The 16,240-nt window shown below is 42.6% G+C and overlaps 1 protein-coding gene across 5 annotated transcripts in view; it reads left to right on the forward strand.

The window, feature by feature from the left end:
- Positions 1-16,240, forward strand: part of KCNG2 (potassium voltage-gated channel modifier subfamily G member 2) — a 62,473-nt gene that overhangs the window by 31,852 nt on the left and 14,381 nt on the right. For all 5 annotated transcript variants that reach the window (XM_069809240.1, XM_069809236.1, XM_069809237.1 and 2 more), the window contains exon 2: positions 3,431-4,254. In XM_069809240.1, the coding sequence (XP_069665341.1) occupies positions 3,499-4,254 (756 nt within the window). In that variant the 5' untranslated portion in view covers positions 3,431-3,498. The remainder of the gene's footprint in view (positions 1-3,430; positions 4,255-16,240) is intronic.

Raw genomic sequence — 16,240 nt, forward strand, 5'->3', positions numbered from 1 at the left:
TTAACAAAAAGGGGAATATGAAACAGTTGAATGCTTCTGAAATTTATTTAGTTTTAAAAATTTTCAATGAGAAATACCTGTATTTTAAAGATCTCAGCTGTCTGCTGTTGACAGAATTTGACTGAACTTGTGTGTGTGTAGACCACATATATGCATACATAGATGGCCGAAGAAAGTACTTCTTAGTGAATAAAAATTGATTGACTCTACTTAAAAAAGGAAAGAATCCACAATATGTATGACCCACCCTGTGTATGATCATCAGACTGGAACGTTTATACAGCATTTCTCCCACAGCATTTTAAAATGATGAACAACAAATATAGAGTCAGATTCTGTCTTGTGTCCCTGCAATGGGCAGCTTATTACAGGCTGTGTTTTAATAGTCTTTCTTGCACCCATGTGTCAGATTAAATGGTAGAAATGCCAACTGGATGATAATGTAGTATCATTTCTGGAAGTATTGGCTTTTACAATGGGATGCTTTACTGTAGGCATGTGCATACATTAGATAACCTTGGCATGCAAAGAGTATTTTAAGACCCACGTAATTTTGAAACATCCTTTAATATTCAGTGAAGGTCATGATACATTCCATGCACATAAGATCAGAAACAGACCTTCCAGGCTTATTTTACTTCTCAGGATAGATACCAAATTGGGAGTCCACAGTGATGTATTCTGTTTTTCTGTAGGACAATTAAAGTGGCACAAGAAGCTTTTCCATGCTGTTCCACTGACATTTCTGGGATCTTGAAGTGTGAGGTCAGGAAATTCACTTTAGTAACTAAACTCCACCATCTGATGCTACCAGTACTGTCCAGAATCAGCCTGTTAAAGCACAGGCAATACCATCTGTAACTACTTCTGTTATCACTTTCTGTTTATCCACTGATGATACAAAGAAAATGAACAGCTGCTTCCTTAAGCTTTACGTTTAATCAACATCATTTTATATCCACAAAATAAAAGACTAACCCTTTGTATTTCAGAGGTTTTGTAATAAACAACATGCTTACAGATTTTCACATTGAGTTAGCTGCTGCTTAGAAGAAGGAAGAAGCGCATGTAAGATTAGATTCAAAATAATTCTGTGAAATCTATCTGGCCCCTTTATGCAACAACCTGCTACCCAGGGGAGAGGAGAAAAGCAAATCCTGGCCTTGATGTCAAAACAATGTAAACTACTTTTTGTATGTTGACTTGTGTAACAAGTGAGGCATGAAAACAAAAGCGCAGTGCCCTGAGTAGTGGCAGTGAATATTTTATCTTACCAACAAAAAGCAACAAGAGACTAAATCCTTAAAGCATATGCCGTGCTGAGAGTGCGCTCTCATTGTGACAGTAATGGTGTTTGCAATCCCAGCTGCACTCAAGCCTGTGCTGTAAAAGCACCCATTTCTCAGAACGCATGTTGCTCCCTCTTACCCTTTACTGGCCCTTAGCCAGATGAAGAAGCTTTTCTCTGCTGTTCATGTTGCCCCATATAAACGGATGTTTAAACAATTTTTTTGCCCAAAGTGAAATTGGAGAGATTTTGGCATCGTTAGTTCTTCTGAAATTTTCACAGTGCCGAGAAGTATCTTTAGGTGACTTTAGAGTTTTTGTATGTAAACTAGCCTTTCTCTGACTTTTTACAAATATCCAACATAATGCATTTCTAAAATTTAGTGGCTGGATCCTCACAGAAATGTTGAAGCAGGAGTACCATTGCTGCTGTTGTGAGTTGGTTGTTTGAGTGTGGTTGGTAAGAATATTTAGAGGGTGACTCAGGGCTGGGAGTAGCAAGTATTTGCCACTTTCTGTTGGAGATTGTTTTGACTAAGTCTAATGAGTTACTGAGTTGATTATGGATAAAGGAAGAAGCTGCTCTGGGAATGTGTTTGAATGTGTGTGCTTTCCCATTTTTCCTGGCACCCACTTGTTCTGTGTTCCCTCCAGGCTGAGGCATGAGATTCAAAGGAAATTGGAGAATGTTGCTTATAAATTATGGAGTCACTGCCTCGTGGTTACTGACCTGTCATCAATAACATCCAGCCTATCCTTCACAACTCAGCTTTTTCTCCTGTCTTTTGTCAGCTCATAAGGTTTCTACATCCCCTGCTTAAGATTGTTCCCGATCGCTGCATCCATTTTCAGTCCAGGTCTTTTGTGTGGAGTCCCACCACTCCTATGCTGATTTCTTGTTTCCTACTTCATATCTGAGCAATTCAGGAAGTTTTGGGTGATTCATTAATAGGATTACATAGTAGCATTTCAAGACATCCTAGTACTGCTTTGGAGAGACGGCTTTGGAGAACCTGGGTGGAGAGATCTAGAGAAAGTGAGGAAGCAATGTGGCAGGTGAAAAAATGTGTTCAGGAGATCTGTGGATTGTGGTGTTGTAAAGGAGGGGTTAGCAAAAGGCACAAATTAAATCCTGGAATTACGCAGAACGTGCATAATTCCTGCTAAATATGAACGGTTGGGTTCTGCGTTATCCAGAAGTAAGAGCATCAAGCAGGTCGCTTCCAGCTCTGCTTCATTCTTGGGTTTGGTCTCCCATTTCAGAGCTGCTGCCAGGCTGCTGGGCACCCTGTCCACCTCCCGCAGGCAAAACCGCAGCAGAGCCCCCAACAGCTCCAGGGTCCCGGGTGAGCTCTGGTCTCTGCTCAGACCCAGGATGCACACCTCCCTGCAAGAGATGTCACTAGCCTGGATGGCAGGCACCCCAGCATGAGAACTAAAGCTTTTCTGCCTTTTAGAAGGGGGGCTGTTCAGGTAGATACGCCCAGTATAGCTTTAACCCTGTTAGTTGGGGTACCAGTGGCAAGTGAATCTAGGTAGCACACATTTTGTGCTCAAGCACCCAAACCTGCTTGGGTGCTGGCTGCAGGCTGGATTCTCAGCTCCCACATCTTCATTGCTGTTGGTACCTAAGCTTGGTGAATTTACATTGGGAATTACCAGCATTTCTGCAATCACATTTCTGACTGTACTGTAGGTATCCATTTTATCCTTACACTATAGGCACTCTGTAATAGAAACATTATATAGATGGGCCAAAATAATCAAAAAACCATTTGCAACGAAGTTTATTAAGTTGCTAAAATGTAAATTGCCATTTATCCAAAAGACCCACTTTTCCCTTCCAGTATCCATTGATGTCCAGGATGTAGCTCAAACCTCTAGAAAGGAAATTTCTGAAAATGATAATACACCGGTTTTGTTTCCGTTCATTTATTGACTAAACCCTCTAGAAGTATCAACATGGCTTCTGACCTTATTGCAGTTTAAGTCTCCCCAAGCGACTATCAAGCAAAGATAGTCCTAAAATATTAGGGGAAAAAATAATACCATGGTGAAAAGTTTCTTGGCATTGAGAGGATAGGATTGTTTTTCATCGAGCAATGCCCTAATTTTATTGTAATTTTAAAATTCTGTTTTACAGATTGACTCTCCAGTCAAACTCCAGATGCGTGCGTTTGAGTAGCCTCAACCTCCCTATGGACTCAACAAATGTATCACGAAATGGCATTGCTTACTGGGAATGCAGATCCTGAGTTCAGCTCCTACTCCTTCAATAACTTGGAAAACCTGTGTGAAGTGCAAACCGAGAAAGGATTCTTCTACAAAAAGGCCAAACTTCTGCACCCTGGGGAAGACTTGTGCTGCTTAGCCCGCCTGGATGACCGGACCAGGTTTGTGATCATCAACGTAGGTGGTATTAAATACAAAGTTCCATGGACCACCTTGGAGAACTGCCCCTTGACCAGGCTTGGGAAGCTAAAATCTTGCAACAATTACGATGAGATCATGAACATCTGCGATGATTATGATGTTAGCTGCAATGAATTTTTTTTTGACCGTAATCCTAGTGCCTTCAGGACGATCATGACTTTCCTGACAGCTGGGAAGCTGAGGCTTCTCAGGGAGATGTGCGCTCTTTCTTTTCAGGAGGAGCTTGTGTACTGGGGGATAGAAGAGGACCACCTGGAGTGGTGCTGTAAAAAGAGATTGCGGCAGAAAGAGGAGGAGGCAGCTGAGGCCAGGCTGTATGAAGGGGAGATGGTATTTAGTGAAACTACGCAATGTGCCTTCCAGGACAATAGCCGATTGAGTTTGTGCATGCGAAAGCTCAGGGATATGGTGGAGAACCCCCACTCAGGGATCCCAGGAAAGATCTTTGCTTGTATTTCAGTCTCTTTTGTTGCCATCACTGCAGTCAGCCTCTGCATCAGCACCATGCCAGATGTCAGAGAAGAAGAAGATCGGGTGAGTGCAGCTTTTCTCAGAGTACAGCATGTTTTGCATTGTTGCCTATTCAGGGAAGGTGATGGGCAAAGTCACTCCAGCAATCATGCAAGTATTGCATTCAGTTTTTATGATGTGGAGGGCTGGCGGGGTAGAGCACAGAAAGAATTATGTCACTTATTATTGAGGGAAGATTGGGCCAAAGTCTGCCTTGCCAGCATAGCTTTGCCAGTTCACACCAGCAGGCAGCTTTACCCAACAGATTTGTTTTCTGCCATCTCTAACCAGATGACAAACTAGCTATTGTGGGTATAAAAATCAGCCTTGCTTGAGGCTTAATGTTTTGAAGTTAGGTTATGAGCTAAGAGATCAGTTTTCCTTGAAGGTACTTTAACATACCACTTTGAATGAACTGTCAGTAACCCACTGTTAAAACCACATCGAAAATATTTTGATGCTATAGGTGAGGTAAAGGGCAGGGCAGCTGAGGCAGCAATTTAACAGCAGAAACAAAGCAAATGTCCCAATTTTCAGATATGCTTAGTATTCTCAAGTGGAAGCTGTGGATGCTCCATGCCCTTGAAAATCAAGTCTTGTGGATATTTTGTTTATTCTTTAGTTCAACAAATTTCCTAAGGGTTTAGTCCCTTATTTGTGCAAGTAGTTCGCTTTCCTAGGATTAGCTGTATGTAGGCCAGTGAGAGCTCATCTGAAGATCGATAGAGGAGGGCATCCACATTTTCATTAAATATGTGCTGAAATGCAATCTAAGGGGTTTGGGAGGTGGGGGCTTTTCGAAGAGTTCATGGCCTCTTTAGTTTTACTCATATCCGAGCTTGACACTAAACGTTTGGGCTTATTTCCCAGCCCCATGGTCATTAAAGGTGACTGTGAACTTCAGCTACAGTACTTCACCCCGTCGAGTTCTGCCTCTCAGCTGAAGGCTGAGCTGTCCTGAAAGCAGAACCCTTCTCGTGTGCCGTCGCCCGAGCGCCGAATGGCTCATCGCTCACTGCCACTAGCAGAAAAGAGTGGTCGTTACCTGACAGGAGGCATTTACTGCTTTGTAGCATCAAAAGTAAAAAGCATTCTGATGGAAAATGGGTCCAGTGACTCCAGAGAGACCCCTGCATTTGACTGAGTACCTCGTGTGCAGTTAAACCCACCCTTCGCTTGCGAGGTGTGCTCAGGCTACCTATCAGCTGAGTTGTTTCATGTGGAATCAGGCTCATTCAGTAGCAGGCAGGAAAAAAGACAGAACATTTGGTATGTTGTTTGATATTGGATTTATTATAAGGTCTTTGTTTTAAAGGCTTTTTATGATCTGTAATTTGAGGATAGTAGTACTGGGTACTAGTTAAAAACTATATTGTCCTAATAATTTTTTAAAATGATCATTTCCAAAACATGTGCCTTTTACTGTAATTAACTAACAGTGCTCCAGTGTGCTGGAATTTTAAGCACAAGCGATATTTTACTGTTGAAAACTGAGATGTATTTAGTGTTCAGGTGTTCCTGGATTTAAGTGAGAGCTGAACAGTTGCTCTCAGAATTACCAGAGTTTAGGCACCTTGTATTTTTACTAATCTGAACATAAATAGGGACTCATAATAATAGGCTAATAATACTGGTTGGGTGGAGCAGGGTAATAGTGAGGGTAGAGCAAGCATATGAGAGAAGCCTGGATTTCTTGGTAAACTGGGGCCATTAAAAGGAGCACATTTTCATAGCCAAATGCAAAATTGCACAATAAAGATGAATGCAGACTTGCTCTTGCAAAAGCAGAGCCTGATTCCCCAAATGAGACTAAATAGGATATAGGGTACAAGCAACTGAAAGTAATTGCAGTATTGCAGCCTAAAGTCAGGAGGGTTAATGTGATCCTTGAATATCTAAGCTGGCGAGTAGTGATTAGAAGCTGAAAGATGATTTTGTGCTTGTATGCGGCATCGGTGAGACTGACACTGGAATACTGCAGTCAGTTCTCACGTTCATATTTTTAAATGGTGTTTTGAAAAATTGGAGAGGGTGAAAAAACCTATAAATATTAGACACCTGGAGAAAAGGCCATACAATAAGCAACTTGAACATTTCAGTTTGTTTAGATTATTGAAAGGAAGGTGAGTGGATTAAGCAAATAAGTGGGTTTTATGGGGGTAGGAGAACTGTATCATGTAAGAGACCTTTAAATTAAGCAGGGAGAGGATGCATGGTTAAAAGCTGAATCCTGGTAAATTCATATGGGAAACTAGGTGCCAATATTTAATACCACAGTGATTAACTATCGGGGCAGACTAGGAAGAGAATTAGTGGATTTTTTATTTTTTGATGTATTCAGTTGAAAGCTCACTGCCCTTCTGGAAGGTAGCTTTCAGCTAAACACACTCTACTTCAGTCAAAAGTAAATTACTGATTTCAATTCAAGTTCCAAAGGTGAAATGCTTGCAATACAGAGGAGATCAGAATAAATGATTTGGTGTTTTTCTGTACCCTTCAATTCTAAAAGCACAGAGCTCCTGCAAATAGGCTTTGTTCTGCCCTTTACATAGGGAAGGTCTGTTGGCAGAGTGGAAATAGTTATTTTGTTTGAGACAAAGGTGGTTCTCTAGCACAGGGTACAGGTGAAGGATCACTTCTTACATAGCTTATTTCATCCCTGAAGTTCTTTGCCTGCTACTGAATCAGTGTAGGTCAACACTCATAATTGAGCTGTAATTAGTCATGGCAGGAGTCGTACACAGTGTCTGATTTTGGTCCTGCACAAATGGATGTAAATACCCATGTAGATCTTTTCAGCCTCGGTAAGGCTGGGCCAAGGAGTCAGGCACCTGCCCACATGGAATTGCTTGTAGGATCAGAGACCTAGGCTGCAAAAGCCTTGCCTGTCATTTGTACATGGCTTAGCAAGCCGATGCAGCTCATCAAATAACAGGTGTGGAGAGAAGAGAGCTCATGTGAATTCAAAGTCATGTTAATCATCCTGAGCTGTATCCCTAGGACTTAGTTTAAAATTCGTGCCCAGGGATAGCTCTTTGGTCTGGTGGTGCAGTCTCCTAACAAGCAGAAAATGTATGTGCATCCCTCCTGGCTAAGGAGCAAATAAACAGCGAATATTATTTCAAGGACGCACCGTACTCGGTGCGTACATTTTCCAAGCTCACTGGCTGGCACTACTGTTGTTACGGTTCCATGTCAGAGCTATCGTAGATACTCTGGCTAACAAGCAGTGGTCTGTGATGGGTTGACCCTGGCTGGACGCCAGGTGCCCACCAAAGCCGTTCTATCACTCCCCCATCCTCAGCTGGACAGGGGAGAGAAAAATATAATAAAAAGCTTGCGGGTCGAGATAAGGACAGGAGAGATCATTCGCTAATTACTGTCACGGGCAAAACAGACTCAGCTTGGGGAAAATTAGCTCAATTTATTACAAATCAGCCAGAGTAAGGTAATGAGAAATAAAACCAAATCTCAGAACACCTTCCCTCCACCCCTCACTTCTTCCTGGGCACAACTTCACTCCCGGATTTCTTCACCAAGCCCCCCCAGCAGCACAAGGGGGACAGGGATGGGGTTTATGGTCATCACACGTTATTTTCTGCCGCTTCACCTCCTCAGGGGGAGGGCTCATCACACTCTTCCCCTGCTCCAGCGTGGGGTCCCACCCACGGGAGACAGTCCTCCACAAACTTCCTCCAACGTGGGCCATTCCCACGGGCTGCAGTTCTTCACGAACTGCTCCAGCATGGGTCCTTTCCACGGTGTGCAGTCCTTCAGGAGCACGCTGCTCCAGCGCGGGTCCCCCACGGGGTCACAAGTCCTGCCAGAAAACCTGCTCCGTGGGCTCCTCTCTCCACAGATCCGCAGGTACTGCCAGGAGCCTGCTCCAGCGCGGGCTTCCCACAGGGTCACAGCCTCCTTCGGGAACCCACCTGCTCCGGCGTGGGGTCCTCCCCGGGCTGCAGGTGGAGATCTGCCCCACCATGGACCTCCCTGGGCTGCAGGGGGACAGCCTGCCTCACCGTGGTCTTCATTACCACGGGCTGCAGGGGAATGTCTGCTCCAGTGCCTGGAGCAGCTCCTCCCCCTCCTTCTTCACTGACCTTGGTGTCCACAGGGTTGTTTCTCTTACATGTTCTCACTCCTCTCTCCAGCGGCTGTTTCTCCGCGTCCCAACTTTTTTCCTTCTTAAAAATGTTATCACAGAGGCGTTACCACTATCACTGATTGGCTCGGCCTTGGCCAGCGGCGGGTCCGTCTTAGAGCCGGCTGGTATGGGCTCTCTCTCGAACACAGGGGAAGCTTCCAGCAGCTTCTTACAGAAGCCACCCCTGTAACCCCCCCAGCTACCAAAACCTTGCCACACAAAACCAATACATGGTCTTTTCCTTGAGCTGGTGTTTTCCAGAAAACAAAAGCTTTTTGTGCCACCTATCTGTCCTGTTATTGCTTCAGGGAAAGGGAGAGGAACCAACCATGAAAAAAACCATGCTGGAGAGCAATTTTTCGTACCCAGGTCCTTTAATGTCATCTGAATGGACCAGCTGTTACACCCAGTGATGTCCTGCAGAGGTGTAAGTGACGTCACACAGATGTAAGTGTGGGACCTTGAAAGTTAGAAGTAATCGCCAGGTGTGTGAGGACATTACTTTAGGTGCCTGCCTCTCTCTTTTAAAATACAGAAGATGAATCAATCATACAATTTTGGTAACTTTATTAACTGCTCCAGATGTTCTTGATGACAGTGGCAATCCCTAGTGGTTTAGCAAGAGTGGGAAGGATTGTGTTCCCGTGTACCATAGCTGTCTTGTTCTTTCTAATGGTCACCCTGATTCATCTTGAGCGTTGCTCTTTTTTGGAAGTATTATGGTGTATTTCAGATGCTGCACAATTATCAATCAAGCTAACAGAATCAGATCCTAAACTACTTCTTACTTACCAAACTAGGACATATATTTTATTTTGTCAATTTTTTTTCTCATTTAGCTTTTATTTACTGCTTAAATTAAATAAAACTCACCAATCCAGTAATGTGCATAATAGCTGCTTCTGGAAATTTCAGGAAAGGGACACTTCAGATGTATAAAGAAAACAAACCCGTGAAGAGAGTCAGGTTCTTCCATGTAAAGTAACAAAGCAATAATTGATTTTTAATTTCAGAATTTTCAGAATGGGAGATTTCTATGCAAGATGTAGATTTAATGGTGAAAAGTCCCCTCTTAAGGCAAAATACTGCTGAGACAAAAATCGTAGCAGGAGCCCTCAGGCACTGAGTTCTGCCAAGGCCATCACAAAAATGATCTCCAAGACATAAAAATAGCCAGAGGCATAGAGTATCCTTAAGGCATTTTAGGCATATGATGCCTTTAAGTGGGCTTCTCAACTCTCTAAACAAATGGCAGGGATCAAGTGACTCAAGAAAAGCAGCTAATACATCACAGGAGTCTTAAACCAGTTGGAGATGCATTACAGCAAAAGCTTTAACAACACAGTAAGAGCTGAACAGCCAAAAGGCTTTGAAGGATTCAACTGAAAGCCAGATGGTCATCATACGAGACTCCTCTTTTTTTTCTTGGTGAAAACAGAAATGTGAGCCATTTCTATCTGAAGAAAGCTTCTTTCTTTTGTTAGACAGTCTTCCTCATCACAGAAGAAAGGTGGTGAACTCAGAGATTAACATCAAGCATTTTGTCCTGATTCACAAAAGCATTTATAGGCCTGAGTCCCACTGAGCTCAATCATTTGTAGTACCACAGTGTAAAACAGGAGAAGAAGATCAGAGAGTACTTCCTTCTTCACCGTGCTTTCTAACGTACCGGGAAAAGCTAGTCTAATTAAAGATGCTGTGATAGGAAGTTACAGTTCAATAACCTTCAGCTGAAGAACATTACAACAAAGAGAGAGAGACTTATAAATAATGAAGTTAATAATAGCTCATAAAGAAGCCTGAAACTATTTAACCTTCTAAGCTTAATTTACACACTGTGCTTCAACTTTCATATTGGTGAGGATGGGGAATAGATAAATTGCGAATGTGCGTTTTAAACAATCTTGTGACTAAAGATTTCATTTCACAAAGGTACACACAAAATTTCAGACAAGGTTAAGAGGGGCTTGTATAATGATTCTCAACAGCTTTTCATAGACAAGCTGTTGATGCAGGGGCTGGATGAGCAGTGAGGTTGGTTGAAAACTGGCTGAATGGCCATGACACAAAGTGTAGGTGGAGGCCGGTAACTCGAGGTGTACCCCAGGGGTCCATGCTGGGTCCAGTCCTGTTCAACATCATCATTAGTGATCCGGAGGATGGAGCAGAGCACACCCTCAGCAAGTTTGCTGATGACACAAACTTTAGATGAGAGAGTGACAGACCAGAGAGCTGTGCTGCCATCACAAACGACCTCAACAGGCTAGAGAAATGGGCTGACAGCAGCCTCGGGAAGTTCAGCAAAGAGAAATGCAGTCCTGCACCTGGTAAGGAACAACCCCACACACCAGTGTATGCTGGGGGCCACCCAGCTGGAAAGGAGCTTGGCAGAAAAGGGGGTCCTGGTAGACACCAAGTTTACCATGAGCCAGCAACGTGCCCTTGCGGTAGAGAAGGCTACCAGTATCCTGTGCTGTGTTGGGTAAAGTATTGCCAGCAGGTCGAGGGATGTGATCCTTCACCTCTGCTCAGCACTGCTGAGGTCACACCTGGAGTCCTGCATCCAGTTCTGGGCTCCCCAATACAAGAGTGATATGGGCATACTGGAGAAGGTCCAACAGAGGGCCATGAAGGTGATGGACTGGAGCATCTCACATATGAGGAGCTGGGACTGCTCAGCCTGGAGAAGACAAGGCTCAGGGGTGATATTATCAATGTCTATAAATACCTGGAGGGAGGGTGCAAAGAGGACGGAGCCAGGCTCTTTTCAGTGATGCCCAGTGACAGGACCAGAGGCCATGGGGCACAAACTGGAACACAGGAGGCTCCCTCTGAATATCAGGAAACACTTTTTCACTGTGAGGGTGGCCAAGCACTGGCACAGGTTACCCAGGGTGGTCGTGGTGTCTCCATCCTTGTGGATACTCAAAAGCTGTCTGGACATGGTCGTGGGCAACCAGGTGGCCCTGTTTGAGCGGGTGGAGGGGGCTGGACCAGATGACCTCCCATCCAACCTCAACCATTCTCTGATTCTGTGGTTATAACTATTGATTTTTTTAGGTTTGTAACCTAAATAGGTAGCTAAATAGGAGGAAATACAAGTATTCAGGGCCTCAGTGTGTCAGAAATGCCAGACATTTTGTTGAATGAATGATATCATCTTGTCTCAAAACTCTTGCAGTTTCAGGTACTTCTGGGTGGGGAAAACTGTAATTTTTACACTAAATCATTTACTTATTTCAGCAAAAAGTAATGTAAAGGAGTAAAACAGTTGTTATTGTTGGTGCTTTCTATCCTAAGATAGCACTCTGCTTGAGACTCTGGAATGAAGCTTTTCATTACTGGAGAGCTCATTTTTAGCACTTTCTCTCTTTTGTGACTGTTCAGCTGTTCTTCTGCATATGATACTGAGACCTTCTTGATTTTAACTTAGAGCCACATGTTTATGTGATGCATAGGTGGTCTGTTTTCATGAATGAAAGTCTTAAAATTGCAGCTTGTGTTTTCCCTTTCTTTGTGGAATAAACTTCTAGAAATTACAACGCAATCAACATAAAACATGTATTTAAAAAAATCTCCCTGTTGGTACTAGAGATAACTATTTATAGTATATAGGCACCGAGGGTGACTTTTTATAAAAAGAATCTTGGGGAATTGGACTAACTAATTTCCCTGGGGATCATCTGAGAATTCGTTATACCATTCCCTCAGCTCTGCTGTTAAATGCAAAAACCATGAGCTGTACCAGTATCACCGGTTATGGCCTCTGAAGTGATCTACTGATGTACTCATCCGCTAGGTTGCTGGTTTGCATTTTGTGTTTGCTCTGGGCAGTTCAGGCCACAGCTGGCTGGAGGCCAGGGAAGGACCAAATGACTCAGTAACAATTGTCACCTGTCTTTTCTACAACATTGTGCACAAGGAAGTTCCTGTAGACACGTGAGATTCATATTCACTTTCCCATTCGCGTGCCCTTGGTTAAGGGATGTAGGACTTGCACCACTGCAGAGCGGTTATTTTCACTAAAAGTAAGGTGTTTCTTATTTTTTTCTTTCATAAGCTTAAAGTAGGTTTTCTGCTCAGATGGTACTTAAATCAAAATGGTAACACAGTCCAAATTACAAGCTTTGAGAGCACCCTTTGCCCACAGCTTTAGTCATCAGCAATAAGCAGAAGTTTGCTTTGTTATTTATGTGCTCGATCTGCCTCATGTAATTTCATTGCCTGTTCTGTGTAGTCCTGCACTTAGATTGTGAATGCTTTGGGACAGAAGTTGTTAAACATAACGTCTGTGACCATCATCGTAACAGAAATAAAAATTACATCTATACTGCTGTTCAGGTACATGGGCACATTCCTCATGCCTCGGACTGTGAGCTAGGTTTCTAAGCAAGGACATTTTTTTCTTTTCGTAAGTGAGACCAACCTAGTTCATGCAAGATGCAATTACTGGTATGATATCCTTAGAGTCCAAAACTGAGGAGTAACTGCAAAGTTCTGCAGTGCAAGTCTGAGTCATCATAGTGTGGTCTCCCAGCTCCTATCTGATGGTCAGAGAAATTTGCTGTGCATGTTGCCTTTCAGACAGCTCAGGTTTGACTGAAAGCAGTTGAAAGTGATGAGGTTTGAGAGATAAAAGTGACATTGCTTCTGTGGATCACACAGCTTTAAAATCAAGGAGTTGAGAACCTCTGCACTGCTCAATCTAAACCTTAAATGTTGAGTTGTGTGGGGGTTTTGGGTGGTGTGCATCTTTTATCTGACTTCCATGGAATTTGCAAATATAAGACTAATGGCAAAATGTTCTTTGCAAATACCAAGAAGTGATGATCATGTCGTTTGATCATTTTTTCTGGGAAGTGTGCTTGTCTGTGAACCATCTGAATGATACAGTCCTTAATGTAAAAGAAATAGATGTATTATATATACATGTCTTTCCTTTGCAGAGCTGAATCTAAATCTTTCTTTTACTGGTCATCCAAATCCAGCTGTTAGCATTAGAGCATATCTCGGTATCAGTTTATTTTACCGAGTTTGGGATTGTTGTATTCACACACTAGGGAAACACATTTGGTGCTGTGAGTGCTCAGCATCGTGATTGCACAACACAGTGCCCACTGCATCCGCTCTGCCCGCCACTGCCCAGGACTCCAGCGGCCTGGAAACCCCCTGGTCAAATAGCACACCGCGTGCCAGCTTTGCTACCTCTTTTCGGAGATGGTCCTTGCTGTTTGCAAGGCTACCTGAAGCTGCTAATTAATAGAAAATGTTTGAAGGAGCAATTGGTTATTCTTGATATGGGTGGTGTGGACAGGGTGCTGGATAACAACTAGTGGTATTTAGTCATGAATACTTTTGGAGAGCTCTCGCCATTCCTTCTCCTTGGCTTGCTTGCTCCTCTTGGGGGGGTAAAAATTTACTTTCTGCATTCCTCCCTCTCCTGAAAAAAAAAAAAAAATTCAGCTTTCCTGCTTGATTGAAGCTATTTAAACTTTAGCAGACATACCTACTTGTTCTGTCGTGGCAGCTCCTTCAAGAGGAAAAAAAGGAAACATGGTCCTGGGAAGAAAATCTTTCTCTGTTGTATCAGGAGGGTTAGGAGGAATGTTGTGTTTTCTTCCACTAGAGTTGCCTTTAGATTGGGGGGTGGGGACACGGCACTGTGGAACAGGTTTGCACAGAGTCCCACAGTGAGCCTGCAGACCCTCAGCTCAGAATTCCCCATCTCGGCGAAGTTACCGCCTGAGCTCTCACCAACTCTGGGTCTCACTGCAGCGTCTTTTCCCAAGTTGCTTTTCCTAAGTAAAGAGAGAAATCCTGATGGGACAAGGAGCTGCCCTGGAAGATTTTGAGGACAGTAGGTTACAATATAGACTTCGGGAACCAACTGAGACTCTGCAGTGTTTTAGGCTTAGAAGTAAAAAAACAGAGAGTATTTCTCTGCACTGTTAGCTTGGGGAGGACGCAAGAGTTGAGTAAGACAAAATTCCTGTTGACTTGTTAATACTTTATGCTGTGCTAATGAACTCTTTCAGACTACAGGATATCTTCTTATGAATAAATAGGAGGCTCAGGTCTTCCTTTAAATATTGTATAAATATGCCGCAATATAACATTAGCGATAAATAATGGAACAGCTAAGACTCTTCCATAAAAGCATTGGTAACTTTGTCATGTTGTTAACTGGTTTACATGTGGTGCAACGTGGCTCACCCCGCAAAATATGCTCCATATTTAATTTCTTTTAATATTTCTCTGGTTCCACCACCATAACTATCTATACCTACCAGTGGGTTTATTCTCCTAACTTCCAGGTAAATCATCCAGGGAGTCTCTGAAGCAATGTCACGATAAGAGTTGCTTGGCCTCCAGTCATGTTTGTAAAATTACTGTCACTACTCAGTATAGCCTGCTCTGTAATATCCTGAGGGTACAGCATCGCTTCTTTACTCCATAGATTGCTCCACTGCCTTTTGCAAGAGTGTTTGTGCTCCATGGGGTTATTGAGTACTGTCCTAGTGTTCTGAAAGAGAGAAATCTTTCATTTATTTGTAATAAAAGTATCATCTGGAAATTTCATCTCAGAGCTCCAGGGTATGTTGCTATCAATACTGGAGGTTTGGAATGAAAGAAAGCAACCAGATTTACGTTTGGCTAGACCTCATATAGCTAGGCTGAGGTAATGAGCTGATTCATGTGTATAGCACTTAGAAAAATTGCATTAAATCATTTAACATTATAAATGCTTACATTTTCGTTGCTTAAAATGTGACGATTGAGATGAAATATATAAGTTTTTGAAATTGAGGGCTTTTTGCAGTGTGCATGGAGACATTTAGATTCAAGACAAATTAAGTTGGAAGAGTGGTATACAAATAAAAAAAAAAAAAAGGTTAAAGCATTTTTTGCAGTAGGTTTTTAACAAAGACTTAAGAAAGGACCAGGAGAAAACTATAAGCTTGTTGGTTTTTCTAAAGGTCAGCATGATATTAGTTCCAAGTAGAACCATGAAAAAGATGGTACCAAGTATAATCGGCAACATTTTTGAGGACAACAGCATAATTAATTCTAGTCTGTGTAGAACACCACTCATTAGTCAAACTTAGTATAATTTTTATGAGGTTACAAAGTTTTCTGAAAAAAAAAAACCTTCTGATGTAGGTACTTCTGTAAGATATTTGAATTAGTGCCACACAACATCCTTCCTTAATAAAAATGGCATTTTTCAAAAACTTACCTACCTTATTAAACGTTCAAAAAGTTTCTCTTAGATTTTGAAGTAGCAGAAAACTAACATGAGAAATCATCATCCGGTGACAGTGTACGCAGAAAGGCATGCAAGTGTCTCTGGTGTTGGCCCAGAGCTACTTAGGTGTTTTGCTGGTGGTTTGGGAGAAAATACAAAACAATTGCAAATGAAGTTTACAGGTAGCACAGAAATGACACACTAGTTAGGGATTGGAAGTATCTGGCACAGTTAGCTGAAATGATTTAAACATGGGGAGGTAACTGCGTGTTCATCAGCAGAAAGTGCAACCTCTAAGTGTAGAGAGTGTGGAGAGCTCAGGACAAAAGACTCTTTGGGAAAGTGGGTACTCAGAAAGGATTTAGAGACCCTGGTGAACTACTGGCTGCACACAATTTCCCGTCTGACTAGTTAAGAGGCAAAGCATGAGGCTTGAGATACTGTGGCCAGACTGGTAACCATTAAGCAGGTAAGTGGAAGAAAAAAGTTAAAAGAATGATTTAAAATCTGAAAATTCTGCTTTATAGTGAGACAGTAGAAGAGTTTTTAGGGCAGTAAGCAGCAGAATAAGAGAATGTCTGTGGACAGCAGTGAACAATAACTGGAACCTGCAGCTA

The sequence above is a fragment of the Haliaeetus albicilla genome, chromosome 21, assembly GCF_947461875.1.
Source record: "Haliaeetus albicilla chromosome 21, bHalAlb1.1, whole genome shotgun sequence".
In the NCBI taxonomy this organism is placed as follows: Eukaryota; Metazoa; Chordata; class Aves; order Accipitriformes; family Accipitridae; genus Haliaeetus; species Haliaeetus albicilla.